Source organism: Ips typographus, linkage group LG16, assembly GCF_016097725.1.
Source record: "Ips typographus isolate SLU linkage group LG16, UJ_Ityp_2.0, whole genome shotgun sequence".
NCBI lineage: Eukaryota > Metazoa > Arthropoda > Insecta > Coleoptera > Curculionidae > Ips > Ips typographus.
Window position 1 is genome coordinate 6,923,856 of NC_138437.1, and position 10,782 is coordinate 6,934,637.

General features: G+C 34.0%; 1 protein-coding gene across 1 annotated transcript in view; it reads left to right on the top strand.

Annotated features, from left to right (window-relative positions):
* The window catches only part of PlexB (plexin B), a 77,277-nt gene extending 70,209 nt beyond the window's left edge, over positions 1 to 7,068 (top strand). Inside the window, exons 11-20 of the mRNA XM_081994779.1 lie at positions 846 to 1,634; positions 1,693 to 2,022; positions 2,083 to 2,353; positions 2,413 to 2,555; positions 2,613 to 2,746; positions 2,805 to 3,153; positions 3,215 to 3,368; positions 3,424 to 4,151; positions 4,923 to 5,105; positions 5,255 to 7,068. Of these exons, the coding sequence (XP_081850905.1) occupies positions 846 to 1,634; positions 1,693 to 2,022; positions 2,083 to 2,353; positions 2,413 to 2,555; positions 2,613 to 2,746; positions 2,805 to 3,153; positions 3,215 to 3,368; positions 3,424 to 4,151; positions 4,923 to 5,105; positions 5,255 to 5,362 (3,189 nt within the window). The 3' untranslated portion in view covers positions 5,363 to 7,068. The remainder of the gene's footprint in view (positions 1 to 845; positions 1,635 to 1,692; positions 2,023 to 2,082; positions 2,354 to 2,412; positions 2,556 to 2,612; positions 2,747 to 2,804; positions 3,154 to 3,214; positions 3,369 to 3,423; positions 4,152 to 4,922; positions 5,106 to 5,254) is intronic.
* Positions 7,069 to 10,782: the final 3,714 nt, after the last annotated feature.

Consider the following 10,782-nt stretch of genomic DNA (forward strand, 5'->3'; position numbering starts at 1 on the left):
TTAAATTTGTTTACTGACTTATAAGCACACATCACATTATTGTAATTAGTCAAAAGACATGTGTTTCTGGATACTATAATTAATCATTACTTAATAAGGATATTGTTTGCCAGACACAATCAGTTTAGGCAGGAAATTATTTTAGACCTTATTAAGGATAATGGGATGTTGACTATCCTTGGTCAACTTTCATCCTTTTGTTTAAGATTTAAGGTTAGAACAATAAATTGCTCTAACTGCAAGCAAATTGTTAGGGAAGGAAGGACTAAGTGGTAAAGCAGAAAACTAAACGAAATTAATGAAGAAATAAAGCATAAAATGGCCTATACAGCTTTCATAATGGTTTTTGACTTTTATATTAAATTTTTGTATTGTCATTGATCTTAGCTTTGTAACGGTCAGATTATAATATATTGGCATGCAAAATTTGGGGGTTCCAAAGGCAAAGAAGCTTAAAGAGGTCTGGGACAAAAATCCGAGCTATTAAAAAATGTAATATATAAATCTTAAAAATAATCTTCTTTAAGGTAGACATATGGTTTTATTGAAGACAACATTTTTTTTTTTCATACTTTCCTAATAGGACATTTCCACTGAAAATGCTTAATAAGCATCGTTGCTCCACCTAGGAATTTTAGGGTTATTTTCATAATTACAATTTAGTAAAATAAATTAGGCATAAACTAGTCGAGTGCTGACTACTAGATATTGGGTGAAAATTCTTTTATATCTCACTAAATTACTGGTAAGGAAAAAATGTTCTCTAGTTTCGTATATTTATTTATACACTAAATCTTAATTATCTAAATATGTAATATTTTTCACTTAATGACTGACCATTCCAGATTAAGCCACTTAGCGGTCCTATCGAAGGAGGTACCCTAGTGACAATAGAAGGTAGCAACTTAGGCTTAAAAAGAGAAGATGTCCAGGGCAAAATCCGTATAGGTGATGTCCCTTGCAAGCTTGTGAATTACGAAGTTTCGGTTCGAATTCAGTGCGTGAGTGGATCATCAAGAACCGAACATTCGGCCCCTATTATAGTAGGAAACGAAGCTGGTTACACAAAATCAACCGTGGAGTTTAGTTACCAGGACATCAAATTAACAGGCATTAATCCGTCAACAGGTCCGCAAAGCGGAGGGACTTTAGTGGCGATCACTGGAAAGTACTTGAACATCGGATCAGAGATTACAGCGTATTTAGACAACCACATTTGCACTGTTAATCTAACGCAAGCATCGAGCGGAAGGCTTACTTGTATAACTTCGAAAGCTTCTAAACCTATAAATATTGCCAAATTAACCTTAAGTATTGATGGTGCTAATCGAACCTTGGAAGGGAACCCTTTTAACTATACTCAAGATCCTACTATAATGGAGATTAAGCCTTTGAACAGCTTCGTATCTGGTGGAAGAATGATATTTGTACATGGAACTAACTTAGACAGTATACAGAAGCCAGAAATGGAAGTTTTTCTCTCAAACGCGAATTTAAACATTCCTGTCAACAGCAGTATTTGTACTGTATTGAGTTCAACCCAGATGCAGTGTCCTAGTCCTGCTGTTAATAAAGAATTTAGAACCTCCAGTACTCGGCCAAAACGGAGCTTAAGGAAGCCAGCTGCTATGAAGGTAGTTTTACAATTGAATTTCTGGTTGCCTCATTTAATTTGAATATTTTTGTTCACAGATGAACGAGCCCGAATTGGTGTTGCAAATAGGGTTTATAATGGACAATGTTCAGTCGGTTCGTAACTTGGAAAAACATTTCCCCTTGATGCGTTCTTCTATCCGCTACGTAGAAGACCCGAAATTCATCCAGTTTCCTAATGAGATCAAACTTTACAAGGGTGATACGTTGGTAATTGAAGGGGAGAATTTAAATGCAGCGAGTGACGAAACTGATGTGGTAGTTACAATAGGCAATAAGCCATGTAACGTGACAAGTTTAGCTATGACACAATTAGTTTGCTCTCCTCCAGAAATGCAACCTGACGATACTGATGAAAATAACATAAAGGTATTATTGTAGTTGTAGATACGTTTAAATATTTAACTGCATTAAATAATTTTTTTACAGACTGATGCGAATCTCCCTTTGGTTGTGGTACGGGTGGGCAAAAACCTCAGATTTCTAATAGGATATTTGAAATACGACTTGTATAAAACTTTTGCTTTTCCTCCGGAAGCCATTATTCTGATTGCCGTTGGCATTATATTGTTTGCTTTTTTCTTCGTGGCCGTGCTTTTTGTGTACCGCAGAAAATCTACCCAAGCGGAGCGAGAATATAAGCGGATACAAATCCAAATGGACACTCTGGAGAGCAACGTCAGGTCGGAGTGTAAATTAGGTCAGTTTGAAGTGCGTTTAATTCATACCATCAACGTCAACGTGAAGCTTTTTTTGCAGCTTTTGCCGAATTACAAACAGACATGACGGATCTTACAGCTGACCTCGAGAATTCTGGAATTCCAACTTTGGATCATACTACTTACATTATGAAAGTGTTCTTTCCTGGCGTCAGTGATCATCCAATTTTAAGTGCACTGAAGGTAAATAGTAGAAATCTAATCATTATTGACAGCGTCAAAATACTACATATATTTTAGGTGCGGCTAAACGGACCTAAGACTAATTACGACGCCGCCATGATGCAGTTCGAACAATTAATAAATAATAAATATTTTATTTTAACATTTATAGAAATTCTAGAAGATCAAAAATCGTTCAATATTAGGAATAAGTAAGACTGTTTTAGTAGTTGCAGTTTGCCTCATCTAATCAACCTCATATAATTACAGGGTTAACGTAGCATCGTTGTTAATGGTGGTGTTAATGGATAAAATGGAATATGCAACAGATATTCTAAAATGTTTGTTGTTAAGATTAGTTGAGAAATCTGTACATACAAAGCACCCACAATTAATGTTACGCCGTACTGAAAGCGTAGTAGAAAAAATGTTAACTAACTGGATGGCCCTGTGCATGTACCAGTATTTAAAAGAATATGCAGGATCTTCGCTCTTTTTGTTATTTAAAGCTATCAAGCATCAAATTGAAAAAGGATTAGTTGATGCTGTTACTCACGATGCTCGGTATTCTTTGTCTGAAGAACGGCTCCTTAGGGAAAATGTAGAACACAGTGCTGTGGTAAGTTTAGTTGTCTGATAATTATTGTAATACACAACTATAAGTGTTTGTTATTTCATAGACTTTACATATAGTCCAGGACGACCTGGATGAGAAAATACAGTGTAAAGTTTTGGACGTTGATACCATCAGTCAAGTGAAGTCTAAAATTTTGGATGCTTTGTTCAAAAACACCCCATTCTCCATGAGACCTTCAATTCACGAAGTTGATTTAGGTTAGTTTGGAAAAAAGCACTTTTACAAGTAATTAACATGCTTTATTTAATTTAGAATGGAGACATGGACGAGGGGGACACTTAACGTTGCAAGATGAGGACCTAACTAGCAAAACTCTAGGAGGCTGGAAAAAGCTAAACACCCTAGCTCATTATGGAGTTAAAGAAAGCGCCGTCATGTCATTGATATCACGACAAAACGACAGTTTCTCTAACTGCAAACAACCCTGCCACAACTGCGTGACTAGCATGTACCTGAATAACTCTCAAACTCCCATAATACCACACGCCAACGGGGACGTTGAAGCTCCTAACTACCCTAAAGTATTTCACCTGTTGAAACCCATCGATGATCATCATTACCCTAATAACCGAGCTTCTTCCGAAAGGACACACAAAGCTATTCCTGAGATATTTTTGACTCGACTACTCTCCACTAAAGGCACAATACAAAAGTTTGTGGACGACTTCTTCTTAACAATTCTAACAGTGAACGATGCTTTACCGCCGGCTGTAAAATGGTTGTTTGATCTATTGGATGAGGCAGCTAGGAAACATGGAATTCAAGATCCTGAAGTTGTGTACGCCTGGAAATCGAATAGTCTTCCATTGAGGTTTTGGGTGAATTTCATCAAGAATCCGGACTTTATTTTTGATATTAATAAAACTAACACATTGGACTCTTGTTTGTCGGTCATTGCGCAAACTTTCATGGACGCTTGTTCTACCACTGAGCATCGATTGGGGAAGGATTCACCATCTAATAAACTTCTATTTGCTAAGGTAAGTTTTTGTTTACTTACTTTACCAACTTGTGCGAAAAATGTGCTGAAAAAAGACATAAGAAATCGGTATGTGCTAAACATTTGTTAGACGACCTTTTTATTTCTCATAACAATTAACAGAAATGTAGTTCTTTTCTTTGTTGCAAATCGTTTTGAAAGTACATCTTTCCGAATTACAAATTTAAAGAACTACGCAAATAAATTTGTATTGAGTGCCACTAAATACCTAGTTTTACTAATCATTACGTTCTTTTATTAGTGGCTCTATTTTCCTGGTTTACATCATTAATAGGGAATTATTACTGTAGTTTGAAGCTACTTTATCGGGAAAATAAATGAGTTTCTTTACCAGATCTTGTTGAGTTTGGAGAATAGAAGACTTTGGCCAATTAGAGACAAATTGCACCAATCAACTATTCCTACTGTTAAACATTTTTCTTGTTCTGTATTGTAGCTCAGATGCTTAATTGTATGAACTCAATAAAAAAATACTCAGTCAGCAACTGTGTGACATTGATAAACATATATTTGTGTAACTGTAAAAAATCTGACAACACTGCCCTTGCCCTGTCTTTTTGTTGGAAAGACATTTCACTTTGTTACATCATATACACTTATATAAGCTCTAAATTCTGCAGTGGAAGTAAAATTTAAAAAATGTACATATTACTTTACATTGGCACTTGTTTTTTTTTATTTTGCGCTTAAGGACAAATAAGTTATTATAGTAACTGTAAGTAAGTTTGAAGCTAATTTATGTAATTTTCAGGACATCCCAAGATACCGTGATATGGTGTCTCAGTTCTACGCTGATGTGGCAATGTTGCCAGTCATTACAGATCAAGAAATGGGGTCAGCGATGCAACAACTTTCCGCCCAACAAGCAGAAGAGTTCGATAGTGTGGCCGCTTTGAAAGAGTTATATATTTATGTCACGAAATACAGAGAACCTGTAAGTACTTAATGTTTTGCAGCAAGTATCTTACCACTTCTCCTAGATTTTGCACAAACCTTAATAATCATAAATTATCCATTCCTGTCTTCAGACCACTTTAAGTTTTAAGTACTTACATGATTTTTACCAAATCTTTTCTTTGGCAGTTATTGGAGGCGTTATCCAGCGACCCAGTATGTTGGAGACTAAATTTAGCCCAGAAATTAGACAGCATCTCCTACACTTTAGGAGGTGAGGAAACTTCTCTCTGCTGACGTCGTGAGTCACCTGATCCACTGCTGCCTCGTTCGTTGGCACCCTGACTGCGCATTGAACACACACCTATGCCTTTGTTGTCACTAATTGTCAGTTTCTGTTCGGTGTATTGCTGATCGTTCCCTTTTGACGTTTATAGAATATCGGAATCCCTCCAATGACTAATACTAGGCTGTTTGTTTGGAAAACTGTTAAAAAAGTAAGATCTGTCGATAATGGCAAGTGTGTTTCGATCTGCAAATTCTGTGATATGGCGCATGATCAGGTGACTGTAACATGGATGTACTTACCCTCCAGCGGTCACTAGTTTCCTTCCCGAGTGCCTCGCTACGCTGATGGGACACTGTATTGCGCGTGCGTAAACGATTGTCATAAACATTATTTGTAACTGCGCAGTTTAAGCTTCCTTTTTCGACACGTCTCGCTGTCGAAAGGTGGAGTTTTCGTAGACGTTCGGTCCGGTTAGCCTAGTTTTAAGTAGATATAGATATTAATTAACTCTACGTGTATGACTGATATTCAACTTCAATTAAGCTGTAACTTGGATATATTTTTTGGGTAAGTTTACAGTGCCAGAAGTTGCGACTTTTGTGCGTGGAGACCGACCTTTACTCACGTGTACCATAGTCTTATGGAAAACAGGCATTAAATCGAAATTCAGAAAAGTGTTTATATGGATATCAGAGTTTATTATGAGTATTTTATAATGGCATCTATTTAATCGCCTTGTGTACTAAACGTAGAGGTTGATATGACTTAGTTACACAACGAGGCAGGGAGCTCTTTGAGTGGATGTTTTTTTGAGACTGTACATGTACTAATTTACTTACTCGAGTTAACAGGTTTGGAAGAGTTATCACGGGTCTGATTAATTCAAATAAGGTTTATTTTTAGAAGTTAAGATGGCTGATTTACGATGAAAAATTTAAAAAAATGCCGTTTCTGATCTCTATCAGATACTTGAGTTGTTGCTGGTTACTTGTAACCCCGTTTGGACTATTGTGTACATATATGTAGGCGGTTAGGCTTCTGATAAGTTGGATTCTGTCAGCTTGGTTTCGTTTCAATGATTTATAACTAATTAACACGTTTCGGATGAAATCGGCTCAAGTTTTCTATTTATATTGGTTGAGTAGTTTTAGCCCGTTTAGGTATTGCCAGTTTCGGTTTCTAGACTTTTTTCAAAAACTAATCATTTGTGAAAAAAAAAATCCCGAAGTATGTTGTTAAATATTTTGTTTTTCTTTTGTAAATATATGAAATGTGCATATAGATTACTATACCAGGATTATAAAAGTGTTTATAAATTAAGCATACATCCATCGATATTAGATTGTGTTAGAAGAATTATTTCAAAAATTACTCATGTACATGTAGGATGGTTTCCTCTAAGGGTGTGTTTCATCCCCGGAAACTGATGATACGCATGCACTTCGAGGTTACCCCAAATTTTTTAAAATAAATATCGATGTCTCAATTTAAAATATTAATAAATTAAAGAAGTCTTAGATAAAATATCACAAACTGCAAGTCGATTTATTGGTTCTTTTTTTAACATATTTTTTTGTCCGCGTTTTCGTGACTTATTCTGTTTTACTTCCCTTTAATACTTTTCCGTAATGTGATTGTGAATTTAAGCTTTTTATATAAAACGTATTATTTAGTGATATTTTTTTACTCTATTAAACATGTATTCCAGATTTAACTGTCGTTTTATTTTACTCAAATAAAACTTGAAATTCAATAAAACAATGTATTGATTTTCAGTACATTTGATGCAGACAAAAATCGATAAAAAGACATAATTTAAGTCATTGCTTAGCAAACAGATGGCGGTAATGTAGGTGTAATCGACAAAGCTAAGTAGGCGACAAAAATGGGTAGGAGTATGTGGCACGTTTGAAATAAAAAAAAAATTTAGTATAGATTAGTGTGTATTCAAATTTTATTTTAAACAACCAGCATTAGTATAAAAAGCAAGAACACATTTGCTGACCTTTTGTTAATTTTTTATACGTTCGCTTACCAAATTTGCATTGCATTGTACGTTAATTCTGTACAAATTGGTCCTCATAACCAAGCAAATATTGGCAAATGGACTATCGATTAGAAACTACTGAATTATCCGAGCGGTAAAGTGGGAATTTGGTCATCCACACATTTTGAGAACAGGTGACTTATAATAAGTGAAAGTCATAAAAATCAACCAAAAGTGTCCCACATGGCGTATTATTATTGAAAAAACTGTTGTTGAATTGTAATCGTATTACTTATAGATTTTTAGTGCAATTAAGTTCCCTAATTAACTCCCCTACACACAAACTGCCCTATCGGAAATTTGCATTACTAACTTGACCGCCTAATTGGTTATTTGTTTTAGCGTACCGTAACTAACGCGATTTCATTTATTAGTTGCATGATCATTGATCACCATAACTGCTTATATGTAGGCGCTGATACAAGATTTGCATTTCACTGCTTTTAAATTGAGCGACTCCTGTCTTTAATAATTTTTATTTCAATTTTTTATGAAAGCTTTTATTATTCTGGTTGTTTACTCACTCTTATTCTCATTTATTTCAGGAAATTGCTTAAGTTTTTTTTCTTGAGGGTACAATCCGAACGAACCAAGAAAACGAGAACTAGGTCGAGTTTTGTTGACTTTAAACGACTAACTAATCAATTGTTTTAAATACTTCAATAAAAGAGGGCATTGCAATTTGGCACAAACATGCATATCGCAAAGTATTAAATTAACCTTTAGATGGTTACATTCAGTCCAAACCGAGACCAAATGAATCTCGAATTATCAAGCCAAATGCATACACATTTGGTCAAAGTAATTGAATCAAACAACCACTCAATCCTAATTAGACTTGAAAATTCAATAAAAGGCATTACACAGGAAAATACTGTATTCAATTAGCATTTGTCTACTGATTAGATTAAAATAACGAAGTATGAACTTTCCACATGTTTAACAAAAAAACTACCATAAATTCCATATAATTCGGATTATATAGCGCTTTAATCTAATTCTGCAACAACTTTTTACCGTAAAAGCTGCACACACAACTTCATTACAGCAAAATCTATATTGTGTCGACCACTTTGATACCACAGAAGCATGTTTGCCCAAGGGAGACGTTTTCTAGTTGAATAGAGGTAGATTTTATACTTGAATAAGCTTACAGGATAATTAAACAATGTTGACTGAGAACAGGAAAAGTGATTTAGAAAAAAACCACAAAATATTTTCTACCTATGCAGAGTGTTTTTCGGTTACTTTAGGGCTTTATTTAGGATTATCTTAATGGAGTGAGAATTACTTCCAAGTTTGTTGAGTGTCTAATGTACAGGATTTTTTCCACCATTAGTCAGTTCTATGTTTGAATTTAACTTGAAAAATCCTTAGATGATCTAGAACTCTTGTAACAACATTAAGGGTGTATTAATTTAATTTTTATTTCTACTTTCAGTTAAAAACTTTCCTTAAGGCGTAACATCACTACCTACTCGAAAAATGGGATATTTATCCAAAGTTGGTTAATTAACCACGATTCTTTGGATCTCAGTTTAGCTGCACTTAATTATATACATTTAGGAAAAGCAAAAATAGCTAGATTGCAGAAAATTGTGGGTTTTAATTAGCATCTCAGCACTGCAGTTAAATCTAAAGTTAACTTTGTCAAAACAATAAATAAGATGAAAAACTGGCAAAACAGTTTGGAAATTTTCCGGTTTGTTATTTTGTCGATCATATTAACTTTTGTTGTTAATTACTTACACTGTTTGTATTACAAAATAATAGTAACAGTTAAATTTTTATGAAGCTGAACTACATTTCCACTTGATATTTTTAAAATAGCATTTCCTTTTGATGCAGGATGTTACGAATTTAAAGGTACACAAGAAATTCACCCTTGACGTTTTAAAAGGACGTAAATAAAATGTTAAAGGGTCCTCAAACTAACACATTACGTTACACTCTTACGTCTTTCTAGGAACTTAATTTTTAACGACCAACTAGGCAAATCGTAATTTATCAGTAAAATTCTTAGACATTTTTCTCTTCTTGTTAAAGCTTCAGCTTCAGCTTATTCATGTAGATATACATAATTTAAAGTATTCGTTAATAGGACATAATCTCCAAAAGACTTATTTTTGATACCTAGTACAGGCAAGCCTCACTTTTAATATTCACATATAAATCCGTTTCTAGAAAAGTTTGCTTTATGTTCGGTTTGAATTGAATTTGAAACGTCGATGTTTTCTGGAAAACTCTAATAAAAGCAGTACAATGTTCAATTTTAAATGTCAGTCCTAATTTAGTGATCGAGGAAATAGAGAAAATATTTTACTAAAAAATATGTTTAAGAGTTGCAGAGATCAGTGGAAAAAGTCTGTCAGTTAGAGTTTCTTACTTTATAAAAAGCTTTTTGGCATACTGCATGCATTTTTCTTCTGATTCTACAAAACGATTTGCTCACTCATTCCTAGTATCATTGACGAATAAAAAGAAAATATGGCGTAGGTGATAAAGCGAATCTTCTACGAATCGTACAAATTGTCTGTTTGCTTTCATTTCACTGCAAAAAAATTTAAAACCCATTCAGATCATAGATCATTAAATTTTAAAACTTTCTTAAAACCTGGTTAAAGGAAAAAAACGTTTTTATATCTGGTGATTCTACATATTTATTAAGTTAAAATGTACCTACATACATAAGTAATTTTTATTATTCAAGTTTTAAGCAATTTACTGGCTATAATTTTTGGATAAAGGATTAGCACGTTTCTATTTGCAACTAAATTTCTGACTCCAATTACTTGTTCTGTACGTGGGCTGATAGTTTCAATGCAGAACAATTCACAGAATTTGTTTTGTGAAGCTTTAGCACAATATTAAGTCCAACATATATAAAATATCGTATATCGTAATATTAGTCCGAGTTTTTCTTTTCCGAATAGGTGATCAAAAAGAGAATTAAATATGAAGCAAATTACGTCCAGACTTTGATGTTATTGTTGCTGGAATTGCCAGAAATTACATAAAAACCACCGTAATTTCTGACCACATGTTTTTCTTAAATATATTCTCAAAACTAACAATAAGCTCATGCGGACTTGAGAAAACTTTTCTGTTTTCAAATGAACGGAAAAACTGCTTTAGAGTTTATTATAATAAATTTCCCATGCAAAGAGCTTTCCACATTTTTATATATTAGGTAAAACAAACTAAAAGACTAAAAGAGACTTTGAAAGTGAACAACGTTATTAAAAGATACTTGTTGCATGTAAAGATATTACATGTACCATGATATTGATCATGCTTAATACAGCTAGAAGGAGCAACAAGTACGCTTGCGCTTTAGGGATGTTTCTTTCCTATTTCATTCTCGCAAATAGGGTCCCTTTT